Source organism: Acartia tonsa, chromosome 7 (genome assembly GCF_053477335.1).
Source record: "Acartia tonsa isolate MP-2025a chromosome 7, ASM5347733v1, whole genome shotgun sequence".
NCBI classification, from domain to species: Eukaryota; Metazoa; Arthropoda; class Copepoda; order Calanoida; family Acartiidae; genus Acartia; species Acartia tonsa.
Genome location: NC_137266.1, coordinates 29,465,249 through 29,484,510, shown reverse-complemented (window position 1 = coordinate 29,484,510; position 19,262 = coordinate 29,465,249). Strand labels below are relative to the sequence as shown.

Sequence of the window (19,262 nt, the reverse complement as noted above, 5' to 3'; positions counted from 1 at the left end):
AGCCATGTAGGTATTAGCACCCCTCCCCCCCCCTCCCCAAGTTATGCATAACAACTACTGTAGAAAGAAACTGATCCTTTTAATTCATTAAAAAAATAAGGGGAGGGGTTGCAGTACGCAATAGGCACTTACAGGGAAATCACCAAAAATATCTTAAAATTAAGGGATGAAAAGTAACCAAAAAAGTGGTAAAGAAAAAAGAACCTCCTCTCATTAAAATAAGGGGAAGCGTTGCAGTGCACTTTTAGGGAAATCGCCAAAAATATCTTAAAACTGAAGGTTTCAAAAACCTAAGTTTGAAAATGAATAATTAAAATTAATTAAATGATTTTTACATAATTATGTACTCAGTGAAACTGAGCTCTATAGAACAAGATTAGATATTTAAAACAATAAATATTTGAAACTGTTTATTACTAACTACATATAAACATAAAATAATAATAATAATGAATTATCGTAAAAACAACAAATGCAGTCTTAATATATAATATATCAACAGATTATTACATGGGGTGTATGGTTTTGGTTATAGTTTAAGATCTAGAACAGTTTACGCTAAAATGACGCTAGGATCGATTATTTCATAAAGCACGTAAGAACTTTAAAGACTGCTTGTGAACAAACCGCTGAACGTACAAATGATGTTCGCTCATCATTGTAACCGACAAAAGTCCTACAAAGTACAAACATTTCTATTACAGGGATCGGAAGCCTCACGTAAGCCGCGCATAAGCCTCAGTTTTAAACCTGCTTGTGAGCAGAAAAAAAAAATTTAAGAAAGAAGGATTGTCTGCTAAAGAGCCGTTTTATACATCCAGCTGAATTTTATAGTGATAAAATCACGATTTCACTGAGGCTTACACGCGGCTTACGTGAGGCTTCCGATCCCTGATTTTTAAAATGTAAATTTATAATGCAGTTATAAATACTAAAAATTGAAATATTATATGCGTGTTTAAGGCTCTCCTTGTGGCTACTTGGATGGTGGCTTTACCAGATAATCGTTTCCAGCAATATTTTACCGTGAACTGCAAAACATCCAAATTTTCTTTTAACAAAAATTATTTTAGTTCTAGATATTGAGGTTGAATTCAGAAATCATTTTTATGAACCTTATTTTCTTATATCCTTTTTATAAATATAATTTAGTAGCACAGCTACTCTATATCTAACATAACTGGTATTTTCTAGCAAAATGAAGGAAGAATAATATTGATCTTGCTTTGTATATAAGTTTATTAAAAACTATTATATTTATGTAATTTTAAATTGATTTTAAAATTACAGTGTTTAAACCTACAAATCATGTTATTGAATACATAACAAAAATATTACATAATTTTTAGGTTAATAGGTATGTATGTAAAATTAATAAAATAATATGTTACCTAATATTAATTCTTTTATGTAACGGTCTGGTAAACTAAAAATGAAACTTTTGAGGATCAAAACTGTATTTAAAGAAGGTAAAATTACAATTTAAATAAGATAAAATAACTTTTGAAATATTAAGGATAAGGTATACAAAATAGAAAGAAAAACTACACTGGTTTGAATTCTGATTTTGTTGCCTGAATTTGTTTGGAAAAATGAGAAATAACTCTCTGGTGGTAGGGTTGTATAATAATCTGAAAATTATAAAATATAATTAGAAAATCCTGGAAATATACAAGTCCTCACATAAACATTAAATTAGGTAAGACCCTTGTTATGAAAACTTTTTAACTCGTTTTATCACCCTAGCATCTAGTTGCTCTGTATTTGAGTGTATTGGAAGGGTTACGAAAGAGAAGAAAAATAGACTAAACTATCTTAAGACTTATAAAATAATAGCCTAAAACCATCCTAAGAATTAAAATAAAATAGTTTAAAACCACTCAAGGAAGCTTCCCTGAAATGGAGAACTTAATCGGTTCCGTAGTTATCGAAATCTTAAGCTTTATACCAAAAAAGCATTATACTTATGTTATTAGAATAGCTTAAAACCACTCCATGTGAAGTTCCCTTAATATGAAGAACCCGAAAGGTTCAGTGGTTATTGAAATCTTTAGCTACAGCCAAAATATCCCTTATACAAAAGTATAATACGATATCTTTCTGGAAATATCCAGAAAAGTAACAATACACCATCTCGTAATCTAATATCCTTCTGAAGTAGGTACAGTTATCAAATACTATTCTGATATCAAAGTGCACTTAATTGTGTTTTTATTATTAACCAATGTTTAAGTATAAACAAGGATAACAAACACTGAATAAAACACCCCCCCAAAATAGTTTTGTCTTTATATTTTTAGTAGCAAAGCAGTTCTAAACTTAAAAAAAAGAACCCTCCCAGCTCCTTATTTTCTTTTTCTTTTGGTCTGGTTAGGTTAGGTTATATTTGCTATTGGGCAGCCCCCAGGGTTTAGACACAGCTTGTAGCCCTCAGGAGTCAGGGCCCCCGCAGGGATTAGGCATAGAAAACTTACCATTAGGATGAGTATAGAATGTGAAAATATCACTGAGTTCACTTGTACCAAAGAAATTTGTAGCATCAACTTGCACCTTAAATAAAAATATTGAAGAAAGAAATATCTTTATAAATTTTATATTATAGAAAATACAAAATTAAATTCCTTAGGTATCAACTTAAAATATTTAACAAGAAATAAAGAAAAAGTATCCAATTTGAAAATTAAAATAAAAAAGAATTAATCTTCTGTTTAATTTGTTAAGTATCTCAAATAACTTAATTGCTCTTTGTATTTTATTTGAAGCGATGATACTCTTTAAGTAACTGTGTCTGGAAAGCATAAAGTAACGGAATAATATTATCTTGTTTTCTTACTGACTCTTTAAATCTTTCTCTATATCTCTCTTTCTGTTTCTTGCTTTTTGCCAATAATTAATTTTGTACTTTTAAAAATCTTTAATTGTATCAAGGATGTCAAAGCTTTTTTTTTGGGTGTGGGGGGGGGGGGAGGAATGAGGGATTTCAAAGGTTTGGAGAGAGGGATGTAATCAATGTAGTAACACAAATTGCCTACACCTCTTTCCCCTCATCCCTGGACGTCCTTGGATTAAGGCTTTTAATTCTAACTAATTGCTACGCCCCTAGAGGCATCTAGGGGCACTTGAGGAGGAGAGAGTCGAATTTAATAACCCAATAGTTTTTAATGTGTTAGTAATTAGTTAAAGCGGGGGGTCGGAGATGGAGGCGTTCTGTGCTTGCGAGGCTAGGTGATGAAAAGCACCATAATAAAAACAAGAATATAAATTATTTTCATTTAGGAAGATATAAAAACGAATATTAAAATCTATAAAGTAGCTTTGTTACTCCAAAAAAAGAGAAAAAACGTTTTATAAGTATCTTTCTGAAGATTGCGAAAGCATGAAACTTTAAGTTAAAGATAAATAAAATTGAAGTAAAAAACGTTGTTTTACTATAAAATATATTTATAAATATTTAATTTTAAGTAGCAAAACAACTCTATACCACACTGTGTATGTTTGTAAATGACCAATATTAAATGAAGCTCTACAAGTGTCCGAAAAAAAATGAGCCGTGTGACGTCATAAAAAGAGGGATGAGAGGAGAAGTGGGTAAGTAAACCCCTTAAGAATAGATGGATCTTCATATATTGACGTCACACGGCAAATTTTTTCGGACACTTTGTAGAGCTTCATATAAATCCTACCTCATAAAACTGTTGTTCCTCCAAGTTTCTGAGTATAATGGGAAAGGTGCCATCCTTGAGTCTTTCTGGGTTGTGGAACTTTTCTGTTGTCCACTCACTCGTCTGCAATATTTATAGTTTTAGAAGCGCAGCTACTCTATAATATGTTTCATGTCAGTTCGTAACTTCTTCAACGCAATACCAAACAAACATTATACACATTAAATTATTGAAAACTTTTTAGGATTTTGAAATCCATTGAAACAAGATGTCAAATTTCAATCGATATATTATTACTCGGATGATGCACAAGATTTTCCTATTCTATGATAAAGTGATGGTCGCAGTTGGCTAAAATAAAAAGACACCCCCCCCCCTATATTCACTTTACTCCATTCTATCTCCTCCTACTGGATGAACGAACGTCCATATTAGCAACCTAAATTGATGACAAATTTCCCCAATATCAATATGTCCATGTATATCCATTTCTATTTTAAATTTAAAACCCTTATTTCAAAGAAAAACAAGTAGAATAATATCTTAATCCAATAATGTATGCATAGTAATAAGATGTAGGTGTGTGTCCTTAAAGATCATGTAAATCTAAGACCAATCGTTCCACAATTTTCAGGGTTTTTTAGTTATTGTATAGGGAAGGTTTTAGGCTATTATGCTGGTTATGGTACCCACTCACTAAAAAAAAATCCCTTTATGAAAAAGTTTGATAAAATAGGATCCTTAAGAAAAACAAGATGAATCGGCAAATTCAATAATATTTCTTTTATTTCTAGAAGTTAAATGAATTATATTGAGTTATTAAATTATATTAACAACCTATAAATCATTTTGTGGTTTTATTTTGATTAATTGTCAACCAATAAATTTGTGGTTTCCATTCTAAAAGATTTTTATTTAAAATTAAAGTTCAACTTGCTGCATTAAAGATTATTAATGCAAAAATAAACAAATCAAACGTTAAAGAATAATGTATCTAGAAGTCTCAAAGATTATTATAAAATTAAACATTACCAAAGTTAATATAAATATACTTCAATTTTAAGACATAATTATAGAGATGCTTCTCTTATAGATCATTGTATTTAATCGCATAACTTAGGTGTTTTTACGGAAATTGATTTCAAATAGATATGACAATTATAACATACCTAAACTAAAAATACAAAATACAGTCTGGACGTACGTACTTAATATCACAATCGTATTAAACAATGAGCAGCCGTGCTAGTTAAAGCAAACATTGAAATATGAATTCTGAAAGAAATTGTTTGAATTGTTTGGTAAAACAAGGATGACAACATCCATAAGTAGCGAAGCACAAAAAATCGTAGATGGGAATACGTATAGGTAGATTTAAAAGGTTTTTACTAAAATCAAGAATAGATTTATTGGAAAAAATAAAAATGAAACCTTGTTTTATTTTGTATGATGAAGATGGTCAAAGTAAATTATATTAAAGATGCTCATAACAATGGGAAAAACTATTTTGATACTGATATCCCATAAAAGTTTGAAAATTGGATCAAAATAGACAAAGATATGGGAAAATATGTAAAACATATAAAAATAGCCAAAAACCTGATAAAAGGCAGTCTGGCCGCCATGGTTGTTTACTTAAAACGACAAAAAAATTAATTTTTAAATCCTTAACTTAAAAAATTGGGAAAATCGGACCATATATACTAAAGATATGGAAAAAAGTGTTAAATACATAAAAAATAGCCTAAAACCTGCCAGAAAGGCAGTCTGGCCGTCATGGTTACTTTGTTTAAAAGACAGGAAATTTAATTTTGATATCTATAACTGAAAATTTTTTGAAAATCGGAATATAAACACTGAAGATATGGAGAAAAATGTTAAAAATATAAAAAAACAGCCTAAAACCTGCTAAAAAGGCAGTCCGGCCATCATGGTTGTTTTCTTTAAAAGACGGGAAATCTATAACTGAAATTTTTTTTGAAAATTGGACCATAAACACTGAAGATATGGAGAAAAATGTGAAAAATATAAAAATAGCCTAAAACCTGCTAAAAAGGCAGTCTGGCCTTCATGGTTGTTTCTTTAAACGACGGGAAATTAAATTTTGATATCTGTAACTGAAAAAATTTTGAAAATCGGACCATAAACACTGGAGATATGAGAAAAATGTGAAAAATATAAAAATAGCCTAAAACCTGCTAAAAATCGGTCCGACCGCCAATGATGTTTTATAGTTAATTGTGCTCCTTAATGGTGGGAATGTTGTCAAAAAATTTCAGCATTCTATCTTTTATAGGCGCTGAGTAAATCCCATTTCCCCCATAGCGTTACGGACTGACTGACGGACTGACGGACGGACAAAGTGAATTATAGAGTAGTTTCGCTACTAAAAAGATGAAATCATAAAGTTGACAAAATTTGACACATTCTTGGACAAACAAAAATCTTAAGATCTTAAAACTTGAAATTTTCAGAAGAATTGGCTGCTTTATGCATTTTATTCAATAAGAAGTTTTTCTACATTTTTGGTGTGTCTGTAGCTCTAACCATAAATTTGGGGATGTTAAAATCATCCTATTAAATCAAATCTAGAATTACGTTATATTTTGACGACATTAATAATTACATGAGTTTAAAAAAGACTTTTATAAATAGTGTCATTCTTGTTATAAACTGTTGTTTTAAAGAGACAAAAAAATTGAGAAAGTGATCAAAGGGTGAGCAAAAAAATGCGTAGATTTTGAAAATTCAAATTGCGCGGCTTGTGTCAGTGGTAGAAAAAAAGGTATGCATACCGTTAGAACCGCTATGAAGTCTACTTTCAGGAAATATAAAAATATTCCTGTACTACGCATAGTTTAGGAGCTACCTGTGAAATGTCCTAACTTCCTTAAAACATGCGAGTAAATTTTGGAACATTTTACCACCTAGCTCCTAAACTATTTGTAGAACAGGAACCGTTCTTGTATTTCCAACAAATAGAGTTCGTAACGGTTCTAACAGTATGCGTAACATTTTTGTACTACAAACACAAGCCATGCAATTTGAATTTTAAAAACGTACGCATTTCTTTTTGCACATTCTATCCTCTAATATTTACTGATGTACTCGCAAGTCAAGTTTTAAGTCAGGTGGGACAATTTACCAACTAGCTCCTAAACTATGCATAGCACAGGAATCGTTTTTATATTACCTTAAAGTAGACTTGATAGCGGTTCTAATGCGTACCCTTTTTCTACCATTAACACAGGCCGCGCAATTTGAATTTTAATAATATATGCATTTTTTTTGCTCATCCTTAACAGTAGTAATTTTTAAATAAAAGGTGTTAACCCACTGTGCGCACAAAAAACCTCCCCCCTTCTCTTATTTTTAAAATTAAATATGATGGTTAGTTTTACGTTTGTTTGCAGGGGTACAGTACAGATTAGCCCCACAGGGTTAGGACCCCCCAGAAAAAATAACCTTCTTCTTTATTTATAATTCACTTTAAAAACAAACGGTGTTGGGGGGATGGTACTTGTGCTCAACTGGTACATTGAGGGAAAGCACCAAAATAAAATTATATTCTTACCCTTTTACTTCTGTGAAACACTGTGCATTCTGTGATCTTTTTATGCGTTTTCACACTCCAGAATAATTTAAATATTCCTACACATTATTCAGATTTCATTCTTTTATGCATTTTTAAAAGCCAACCTTATATTCTTCTAGGGCTAGTCAGTAAGTCCGTACATATGAGTTAGCTATGGCCGATAATTTAGGTATGGGGAATTGTACTATTGATTTAAAAATTTCATGATGATTCCTTTAACATTATGGTACAATTTTTAAAAAGAACGTACATTAAAAAAAACTGCAACACAATTATAGTTTTGTAATCTTTATTTTGAATAAATAATTCTCAAGACGAATAAGCATAACGTCAAAAGCAAAGCATATCCATTTATATCTAAATCTTAAAATGAAACTTCTTTAATTCAAAGGATCCTGAATTAAAGCAATTTGGTGACAGACTTATCTCGTATTTTGTCTTCACTTTTATATATTAACCGCTTAAAATATTTATTTGCTTATGGATGTTTGTTCGAAGTTTGTCGATTAACTGAATTACTAAACAATATGCATGTTAAAAATGAAATAAGTTCCTGGTCTAACTTGTTGTACCCTGTCGTCCAAAATTGGCTTCTCTGGATTTCCTGAACATTCAACATTCTTACAGAAAGTCATAATAATTAAAGTCATAAATCTATCAAAACAGATATAAAGAGAGTAAATGTGCTGCAATCGATGCTTCCCTCAAAGTTTATAAATTCTTACTGTAGTTGGTTAGATTAACATTTTGGTTTTCAGGTTAGAAAAGGGTAGGACAGTAAAAAGTAACACATTTTATCTACAAAACGGGTAATTTTGTTTATCAAGAATGTGGAATAAACCTATAGGATTGAAAAATAAGAAAGACTATGGTATATTATCTCAGGTTAAATTAAAGTACATCTGAGATAGGTAAACGTATCTAAAATTTTGATATGACGAGTAGACATTTACAGAGATCAAAAGGTCCAAACGGCCATACTAACAGACAATTACCTGAGATATGAATATGAGTTCTGCCCACGCCCCTGTTGTTCTTCGCCTCACAGGTATACTCGCCAAAATCAACCTCGCCCATCGAATAGATCACCAGTCTAAGTTAAGGTTGGAATTTAAACATTTAATATATAAAAGTTGCAAGGATCAATAAGTCCATTAGTTCAGTAGTTTGATTTTTAAAAAAATTTTTAAAGTTCACGAAATATTTACATTTTTAACACTCTAATGGACAGATTAACGGATATACCCTATTTATATTATATGACCTACAAAACTTCTGGTTCATTAACAGGCAAAGAAATGTAATTTATAGAGAAGCTGCGATCCTAATTGTATAGAATTATTATGTGTGCTTGTTACTTTTGGTAACATAAAAACTGTTCTAGTGCAAAGATCCAAAAATTAAATCTTAAGTTAGAGTTGTTCTTGCTGGATATAAAGATCTTGGAATCGTCCTTTTGTGTTGTGCTTATCCGGAAAGCCTACTGCAAGTTGTATTATAATATTTCTTGACATACCTCATAACGAAAAAAAACATGTAGACACTTTTAAACAAATAGAGGAAGATTACAAGTCTTATTTGCTGTGTTTATCTATATGATTATTTTCCTGTATTCTCTTTATTAGATATTTTGTTTCCACACCCTATAATATATCGGAATTCCAATTCACACCTACAAACATAGACACACACACATACACACACACACACACACATGGTTTAAATATTATGCAGAGCTTTATGAAAACATGTTGGAATAGTAATTATCCTGCTAAAGCAATATTTACTCAAATTATTACACAATTTTTTAGGTCCATATTTCAGCCACATTTTATGTAATTTAATAATATTTTTTCTCTCTTTTTATTTAATAAAATATTTTCAAATTTTTTTTCGTCCTGTATGGTATTTTGAGATCAAAAGGGATAAGACAATGGCCGATACATTGATGCACATTGATACACAAATCTACCCCTTCTGTAGATTACAATTAGTGGTTGAAACTTAATGAACCAACCAATACAAATACAACAAAAGTACCTAAAGTTGTTAAGCCAACTAAAGGAAAAACGTGATTATAAAACGTTGGAGACTATGATAAAATACAGCCCTATGTCCCCTCCCTCCCTGCAAATAAAGGTAGTAAATATTTTATCACTTGTTACAGATCCAGTGATGGTTTTTAACTATTTTTGGAATGTTACCTCCACCCTCTAATGAGAAGTCGCACCAAAGAATAAAAACTAATTTTTTTTACGTTTTTTTAAAAACTAAATTAAAAGTTGAGGGTCGACTTTCACCCTTCCTCAAGTGCCCCTTGAGGCCTTTAGGGGCGTAGTCGCTAATTTTACTGGGTGGAGATTCTTTTTATTTGGCACGTTTAAATGAAGAAATACACATTTTTATGCTCATAGGTGCAAAATATGCCTTAGAATTATGTATTACAAAACAACACAAAATTCTAAAATTCTATTTTAAATGTTTAAAATTTTCCTGTGATGTGTATCATTGCTGAAAAGTCCTTTAACTCCCGGTTCTGCCCTTATCTCCTAAAATAAATATTTTATTAATTTAGTTCATATTTTTGTAGATCTTATAATATAAATAGGCAAAGCTAAATTTATATTTTTAAAAACTCAATTTTCTTTACTTTCTCATATCATCATGCAGTAATATTATGTTTTTCTGTGTGCATGTAGCGACGAAACTATTTTGGGGGAGGGTACAACCAAAGTAAAAAATTTAAAATGTTAAATTTCTTTACTTTTTCATATCATCGTATACAAAAGTAACAGGATGTCTATCTGTGTGGGTTTATCGACGAAACTATTTGGGGGGAGGTTACCACCAACCTCCAAAGAGTATTTGTGGGGAGGGTACCACCGACCTCCAAAGAGTTATCACCCCAGAAAAAAAACGAACCCTTCCCCTTTAATTTTTTCTTTTTGAATGAATGAATGGTCGACCTCACCCCCAAAGTTAAACAGATTTCCAACAAATTCTAAAACTTCTGACGCTAAATGATGCTACAAAAAAAACTTACGTGTCTATTATTTTTTAGCCACCTGAGAGTGGCCTGTGGCTGTGCAGTTACTATGCATGACATCTCTACAGTGGTTCCAACTCCTCCCAATACCTGGGAGTACATTCAATAATTACAATTCTAATCCTATTAGCTTTTTTTGTTTAAAGATAAATATCTCAATATCTACCAAACTGGTTGGGTTCTCTATGTTAAGTAAGCTTCAAATATGTCCTGTGATGGTTTTAGGCTATTTTGTTTTTGAATTCACGTTTTAGAATGGTTTTAAGCTATTTTTCTAGACGCTCATTAGCTATTTGAATACAAAGCTCCTTAAAGTTTTTGACTATTTTCCTGCCCTTCCCCATCCCCTCCAATATAATGCTCCTAGATGCTTGGGTCGCAGCCACTATTAGATTAAAAAAGAAATTACAGCAGTAGAAGAACTTAAACTTCCTAAGGTTTTTAAGGAAAAGTTGTTTTTTGTTAAAGGGAGAAAATTAAGAAGTCAAATTTGTTAGAATCAAAAATTCGTTATCAATATAATGTTTTATGCCTTCTCTTCTATGTATAAGCTTAGCTATAAACATTCATATTATGTAGTACAGAATTTAGCCGCTATGTGTCCTATTCATATATTTACTTTAACATTAACATCAATCTAATTCTTTTTGATAAGTTAAATATTTGTTTTGTAAAAAAGACAACACATATTTTCATAGAGTTTAAATTTTAAACCAACATTTTAGGTATTTAAATTCTAAAAGGAAACTTTTATTTTATTTTAAATATATAAATTTAAAATAATTACAGTGTAATTAGCTCCATTGTTGACTAAAACCTTAACAACCTACTTTATGTCAGATGTAAGTCATCTTTATATTTAAAAATTTACAGTGAATAACAAAAATTTTGTCGAAGCAATACAAAGTGTCTAAAAAAATCAGCTGACGTGACGTCAAAAAAATGAGTGATTATCCATTTTTGAAGGTTTTTTCCCACTTCTCTCATCCCTCATTTTTATGACGTCACATGGCTAATTTTTTAGACACATAGTAAAGCTTCTGTCTAGTGCATGGGATATTAATAACTACTGAACCGATTGGGTTCTCCATTTTAGGTAAAATTCACATAGTTCCTGAGACGGTTTTAGGCTGTTTTATTTTTAGTTTATCTCCTTTCCCATGGAATACAGAGACACTAGAAGGTTGGGTCGGAGCCGTTAGTATCATGTTTATAATACAATAAGAAAAACCTCAGACCTGAATAAAAAACAAAATATTTTAAATAAAAAAGTATTTTTAAAAATCTTATTATTGAATGCCTTGTGTTTTGTAGTTGTGACCCTGGGGGAATACAGAACCTCCATGCTGACATGCGCAATATGCGCTGTGCTACGCGGATTTAGCTGTGGTATCCCATTATCCGCCGTACAGGTATATTGACCGCCCGATGACTGGTTCAGGTTGACCAGAACCAGGCGCGGTCCGTGACCGATAACCCTGCCTTCTTTGGTCCAAGTGACTGTTGGTGTGGGGTTACCACGGACGATACATTCTAGTGTAGTACTTGATCCTTCATTCACTGATAATTCTAAAAAAATAAAAGATACATTATTTTATGAAAAGTCACTAGGACATGCTGCTATGTTCTAAAAAAATCGTTAATGCATAAAATAAGCAATAAAAAAAAGTCATAGTAATTTGAAAAGGTGAGGTTAATTTATTTTAGAAGTGAAGCTACTCTGTAATAAACTTTATCTGTCCGTCAGGAACGCTAGTGGAAATGTGATTATCTTGGCTGCTATTTACGTTAGATTAGACAGATGAATTTTTGAAAGAGGACTATCCACGAACCAGAGCAAGTGATTCTAAGCAACTTCCAGCATTGACCCATAGTATTTTTTTAGTGAATATACTAGGTTTATGTTTAATATTTGCTTTATCGACTAAAAAGTTAGGTTTCACTATGGTTTTATATAAAAAAAACTTTAAAATGTAAATCAATTTTTAAAGCAATATCATCAAATGCTTTGTTGAGTTCAAAGGACAAAATAAAATATCACTGCAGAAAAGCATCGAATGTTGTAAATTGCAAAAGTACATTAATTAAACTGTTTACAAGTTACCAACCCCTTTTCATATAAAACCATGGTGAAACCTAACTTTTTTGTCGATAAAGCAAATATTAAACATAAACCTAGTATATTCACAAAAAAAAATACTATGGGTCAATGCTGGAAGATTCTTAGAATCACTTTCTCTTGTTCGTGGATAGTCCTCTTTTGGTGATAATTTCCTGTACCTATTACGTCCGTCGGTCTTTCAGTCAAGCTTTAAAGACATTTTTTATAAAGGGTTTGTGATTTAGATTTCGCAATTTCTCACTTTCTCTCATATTGATTTTATAACACACTTTATCCGTTTGTCCGTTGGCGATTCTGAAGATTATTTTTAATATGATACTTTTTTTGACGCGACAAATTTAAAGTTTACTGACCTCTACTTTGTGGAGAAGGTTCAACACTTGGTGGATATAATATAGTCAAATTATGCTTTATTGATACTGGCGTCTCTCTACAAATTAACAACAATAAGACATCCAACTTAACAAATTAACTTTAATACCCCCCCCCCCCCCATCAATTCTAATTTTAAAATAATGGGATTGGGGTTAGTTTTTTGTGTGTTTGTTTAAGTTAGGTTAGGTTATTTCTTAAAACTTTAGTGTGATCTTTGAACAATTGAACATTACATAAAAATTGGTCCGTAGCGTCTCTAAAAAGTAAACGTCAGTCTAACTGTTAGTCACAGATACCATTATGACAAGTTGACCTACCTATTGCTTTCAACTTCACACTCATATTCTCCTGCATCCTCTTCAGTCAGATGGTTCAGTATAAGATTATTTTCATTTAAAGACAGACGCTCATCATTTCTAACCATCAATTTTCCAGCTGTCAACACTCTAAAAAAAATAAACCGAATTTTTGAAAATCAAAAGATGTTTTTTTTAAGTTTGAAGAACCAACAGAAATGTTTTCAAAAGTGTCTAAATAAGTCCCATGCATTTAGAATCATTAATTGGCTAACTTTTTTTCATGCTCTCATCCTGATGTAAAAAGTAGTAAGTTTTTTTTCTGTAGGTTAATATTTTATTAACTACAAACCTGATTAGTTTTATGCTAATTTGTTTACTACTACTACTATGTATACTACTAGCGGCTTCGCCCCTAGCCTCTAGGGGCTTCGCCCTATATAGTTTTGGGAAGTCAACCCTCCTTAATAGAAATATTTCAAAAAAATATTCTTTGTTTAATTACTCTGTGGTAAAATTAAACCCAGGTTGTGCGCTTTATCCACAAAAATTTTAATTTGTACAAATTAAACCCAGGTTGTTTGCCGTATACACAAAAATTTCAATTCGTAAAAATTAGACCTAGGTTGTTCGCATACACAAATATTAAAATTAAAAAAAAATATTTTGATTTTTTTTTCGGGGGGGGGGGGGGGATTCATGGGGGCTTTGCCCCATGTTGCAGTGGGGTTCCCCCACCCCAATTACTGGTTTTTGTTTAAAAAAAAAAAAAAAAAAAAAAATTTGGAAGTGGGGATTTTTTTATTTTTTGGGGGGTTGGGGTGTTCCACCCCCCAAGAAAATAGCTTAAAACCACCAGAGGACCAGTAGGTATATTCCTAAAAGGGTAGAGCCCAATTTGATCAGCAGTTACTGAGATTTTACAAAAAATGTAAAAAAAAAAAATTGGGGGGTTGGATTTTTTTTATTTTTGGGGGGGTTGGGGGTGTCCCACCCCCCAAGAAAATAGCCTAAAACCACCACAGGACCAGTAGGTATATTCCCTGAAGAGTAGAATTCGATTGGTTCAGTGGTTACCAAGATCTTAAGGGACAGACAGACAGACGGACAGACAGACGGACAGACGGACAGACGGACAGACGGACAGACATCAAGCTACTTTGTATTATAGATTACTAGCTCCATAGTAGAACACTAGTTTCTTTACCCGAACTATACTATTACCTAGCTCCATAGTAGAACACTAGTTCCTTTACCCAAACTATACTATTACCTAGCTCCTTGTTTCCATAGTAGGACACTAGTTCCTTTACCCAAACTATACTATTACCTAGCTCCTTGTTTCCATAGTAGAACACTAGTTCCTTTACCCAAACTATACTATTACCTAGCTCCTTGTTTCCATAGTAGGACACTAGTTCCTTTACCCAAACTATACTATTACCTAGCTCCTTGTTTCCATAGTAGGACACTAGTTCCTTTACCCAAACTATACTATTACCTAGCTCCTTGTTTCCATAGTAGAACACTAGTTCCTTTACCCAAACTATACTAATACCTAGCTCCTTGTTTCCATAGTAGGACACTAGTTCCTTTACCCAAACTATACTAATACCTAGCTCCTTGTTTCCATAGTAGAACACCAGTTCCTTTGCCCAAACTGCTGACTTCACATTCTAATTCTACAGATTTTCCAACTTGCGCTTCGTAATACTGAAATAATTAAAAATATAAATTAATGAGAATTTATAAATAGAAAATTAGTGTTTTTAGTTAAAAGCCTAACCTAAGCATTTAAAACCAAAACTAATTTTTAGTAGTGAAGCTACTGTATAATTCACTTTGTCCGTAAGTCCGTAACGCTATGGAGGAAACGCGATTTTCTTGGCGCCTATTTAAGGTAGACAGCTGAAATTTTTAGTGAAGATTCTATGACATAGGCCCATCTAATCTATACATTGTTTTGTCCATCTGTCTGTTTTTTGGGGGTGCTAGAACTATTTCTAGATTTTCAAGTTATTGTGATTTTCTCAATTCCTATTCAAGGCTGAAACTTTCAGAGATTAATATATTTTACATTCAAAATATTTTCACCAAGTTTTATTAAGATTTTTTATTTATTGGGGTGCTAGATCGATTCCTAGATTTTAGGTTTTTGTGATTTTCTCTTTTCCTATTTAGGATTGACGGCTGAAATTATCAGGGATTGAATATGCTTATATTCTACATATTTCCATTAATTTTCATTAAGATTTGTCTATTAACTGCGGTGCTAGATTGATTCCTAGATTTTAAAGGCTTCGTTTTTTCAGTATTTTATCAAGTTTAATGATTATTGTATGACACTGCTTTATAGTAAATTTTTTTCCTGATATCATTTCAGCATTTTTAAGCTTCGCTACTTATGGATGTTGTCATCCTTGTTTTTCTAATTCTTATTTAAAAAGTTTTTAATCTAAACTTTTTATTTGATTTTTTTTAATCCTAGAATAATTAGGCTTGGTGTTATTTTAGTCCTATATTTTAGTAATGTTAGATACATATAGAACAGAACAGCCGGCAGAACCATTAGTATGTTTCGTGGCTGAGAAGCTTAGAATTTAAAAAATGAAAATTTTATTCAGATTTCATGATTATATTGATAATTAAATCGTTGTTTCTATTTTTTTGTTACATTTCGGTTGTTTCATTATTTAATTTTTTAAACTTCGCTTTTATGGATGTTGTCATTCTTGTTTAATCTTTAATTTCCCTGAATTCCGAGCCTCTTTATAGTGCCTATAAAAAATGACGTCATACAATACAAACGACCTATAACAGGCCAATACATAGACTAAATTACCAATGGTATGCCAGTATACAGTTTGATTGACTAATGGTAGGCCAATATGACGTCATTTTTAAAATTTAAAGCACTTTAAAAAGCTTCCTAAATGTCAACTATTTTTACCTTAGAATCAGAAATGATCTTAGGACCTCTGTATTGTGGATACTGTTGATATTGTCTGCAATTACCTAAAAATATTTCTCATTATGACTGCAAAATGTTGAAAAATTGCAGTATATTTAGCATGCTATTTTCTCTGTCATTTATTGGTCAGTTTGTTATGGAGTAGGAGGAGAGGAGATGGAGGAGATCATTACTACACTACAAAGTTCACTATTAGAGTACATGAAAATCTGTCTGTCTTCAATGTAATTTTATTAGTGCTTTCCCTCTGAGTGCCTAACGAACAACGAAACCTACCTTAAAACTATATTTTAAAAATGAATTGAAAATAAGCGGGAGGTGGTAGTTTTTCCCTATGTCTAATCCTAGCCAATTAAATCTAACCTAAAGTAAAAAAAACATACACAACCCCCTCCCTTATTTCATACATTTGAAAATAGTGTGATTAAGTAGGATAGGATTTATGTGAACTTTGAGGGAAACTGCAATTTTATTGTTTTGGATATAAGTGTTCTTGTTACTTGTTAAACATACAAAGTACAATTGAACCCTTAATGGTTATATTAGATGATTATCTTAATGAAATAATATATTTCAAAATTGATATTTGTAATGTGACACTACACCTAATTATTATTTTCATACATATATATGGGCGAAGCTACTCTATAACGCTATTTGGAAAATGTGATTTATTTGGCTTCTGTATGATATAAGATACTGATATCCGGCTCAAATTCTCTGATTATTATGTATCTACTATACGACTTATATTGTCCGTCGGTTTTTACCTGTTTTTCTTTTTCCCTGTGTATTAAATTTGATATTATATAGCTATATTTTATTAATTAATACTCTTTTATTGCAGCGCTACCTATGGGCATAATTATTGATATTTTTGAATGGTGAATTTTTCATCATTAAAATATAACACAAAAGCTTTTAAAAATTATCAAAATGTAATGTAAAATTTGTAAAATACAATGAAACAATTGTATATAATAATAAAATAATTGAAATGGTTTAAATTTGAACTAAGGATTCAAGATATTTGTACAAATATTTGAAGCATTTTTCTCCTAATTTCTTAAACCTTTTCTGTCATTTTTAACATTTTATTTGTAACAAATTTGATAAGATTATTCATAAGGCTTGATCAATTTAAGTTCCTAGTAGCGTAGCTGCTCAATAATTGAGTAATTATATATTTGTACACAGCTACCTTTCAGAAACTTAATACAATGTATTGTATTTCTTTGAATATTAATTTTTCTGTAAGAAAAATCATATTTTCCTACAGCTCTCTTAAAGTTTTTTCTATTGAATTGTAAGGCATTAAGATTAACTCAAACAAGGATGACAACATCCATAAAAGCGAAGCACTGAAACGGTAGGACAAACGGACATTAACGCTTGTATAGTAACTGAACTGAATAATCAGAATATAGAAGTATAAGAGTCGAAGCAAAATTATAAGTAAATTTGTTGAAAAACTGCTTGATACAGGATAATGTTTATGGACATACTTACATTTTTAGGACTTGATTATAGAGTTGCTTTGCTTATAATAATGTTCTTTGTTGTTCCAGGAATCAATATACCAAAAATCAGATCAAACGGATAATTAGATCACATAAAAAATTTGTTGTTAAAAAAGTAGAAAAATCAACATGTTTAAAATGGACGTACGGACATTCTGGTAATGATTATAGAGTTGCTACGCTTTCTAAATCGTACCTAACTACTACAGGAATTATCATGCAAAGTTTGAAATCGATAGGACAATTCTAACATGCCTAAATTAACGAATAAAAGCTATCTATCTCGGACGGACGGACGGACGTACGGACGGACGGACCGACCCTAATTATAGAAAAGCTTCGCTTTAAAAAATATTTAGGTCAATTCACAAAACTTTTTATTATCGTCCTTTAACTAAATCAGGTGATTGTATAACATAAAAAATGTTTGTTAAAAAAGTTTAAAATCAACATCTTTAAAATGTACGTACGGACATTCTGGTAACGATTAACTTTTTTAGGGCTTTATTATAGTCATGCTTCGTTTATAACTCTGTACCATATTGTTATAGGAATCAGTACTTCAAAAATCAGATCAATCGGGTGATTATATCATATAAAAAAATTGTTGTTAAAAAGTTAAAAATCAAATTAATAAGTTAAAATTGATAGGACAAGTCTAACATGCTTAATTTAACAAAAAAGCTATCCGTTACTAAAAAAGTTAGAAATTAACATCTTTAAAATGGACGCACGGACATTCTGGTAACGATTATAGAGTTGCTACGCATTCTAAATCGTACCTAACTACTACAGGATTCATCATGCAAGTTTGAAATCGATAGGACAAGTCTAACATGCTTAAATTAACGAAAAAAGCTATCTGTTACGGTCGTACGGACGAACGGACCTACCCTAATTATAGAATAAGCTTCGCTTTTAAAATCTTGGAAGTTGTCCATTTAATTTATACAAAATCAGGAAGGGAGAGGACATTAGTTAAACTAGTCCCCAAAGTTTATTAATCACGTTTTCTTATTCGTTGTCTTAAAGTCTTTGGGGAATTTTATTAAATTTTGATTGGTTGGTTCTTTAAGTTTATATCCAAACGTTTCACCCACTAATTGTAATCTACAGAATTGGTTTATTGACCATTGTCATTTCCTTTAAATCTCTGATAAAAATACAACCCCCTAGGCCAACATCTCCACTATTATTGATAAATCGAAGAAAAATTTATCAATGCTACTTTTTCTCTGTATGTTGGTATTCTCGTTAAGTTTGTTTCTCCCGGGCCGTGATACTTACCATTTTGAAGAAGCATAAGCAACAACCAGCCCAAAAACGGATTCATCTTTTCACCATTTTATAACATTATTTATCTATTATGAAATCTGAAAAAAATATTTTAAAATATTAGAATATCTTAAAAACCAAATTTATAATTTATAACCAATTAAGATTTTATCAAGTCCCATAATTTATTGAGTCAGTACACGAGGGAAAGTATTTTTCAAAATTTTGTGGACCAATATTATTTTATTAACTAGCCTCTGCCATACTCCGATTATCAGTAGAAGATGATATGTCGTTATAATCGTTCTGTACATTTCAAGCATTGCATTATGTTTCCTATAAAAATAAGAATAAATTTTGTAGGCAAGGCAACTCTATATTCGGGACCAGAAAGCCATAC

General features: G+C 31.3%; 1 protein-coding gene across 2 annotated transcripts; it reads right to left on the bottom strand.

The window, feature by feature from the left end:
* Positions 1-1,315: 1,315 nt before the first annotated feature.
* On the bottom strand, positions 1,316-18,963 carry LOC145325230 (protein amalgam-like). 2 transcript variants are annotated; one of them, XM_080168151.1, is made up of 14 exons: positions 18,875-18,963; positions 16,047-16,111; positions 14,712-14,809; positions 13,118-13,246; positions 12,779-12,855; positions 11,604-11,872; positions 10,301-10,393; positions 9,753-9,806; positions 8,253-8,352; positions 7,813-7,861; positions 7,237-7,315; positions 3,684-3,785; positions 2,475-2,550; positions 1,316-1,631 (listed from the first exon to the last, which is right to left on the bottom strand). In XM_080168151.1, exons 1-14 carry the CDS (start codon positions 18,918-18,920, stop codon positions 1,483-1,485), a joined length of 1,386 nt encoding a protein of 461 aa, XP_080024277.1. In that variant the 5' UTR covers positions 18,921-18,963; the 3' UTR covers positions 1,316-1,482. The 2 variants fall into 2 exon arrangements, with proteins under 2 accessions (XP_080024277.1, XP_080024278.1); XM_080168152.1 differs by lacking the exons at positions 14,712-14,809; positions 16,047-16,111; positions 18,875-18,963 and adding an exon at positions 14,427-14,484.
* Positions 18,964-19,262: the final 299 nt, after the last annotated feature.

Excerpts from the sequence above, each read along its gene's own strand:
- LOC145325230 (XM_080168151.1), bottom strand. The coding sequence starts at position 18,920 with ATGAATCCGTTTTTGGGCTGGTTGTTGCTTATGCTTCTTCAAAATG. Across the intron at positions 14,810-16,046 it reads AGATCATTTCTGATTCTAAG|TATTACGAAGCGCAAGTTGG; the intron begins GTAAAAATAGTT and ends TAATTATTTCAG. Across the intron at positions 1,632-2,474 it reads ATTCTATACTCATCCTAATG|ATTATTATACAACCCTACCA; the intron begins GTAAGTTTTCTA and ends TATAATTTTCAG.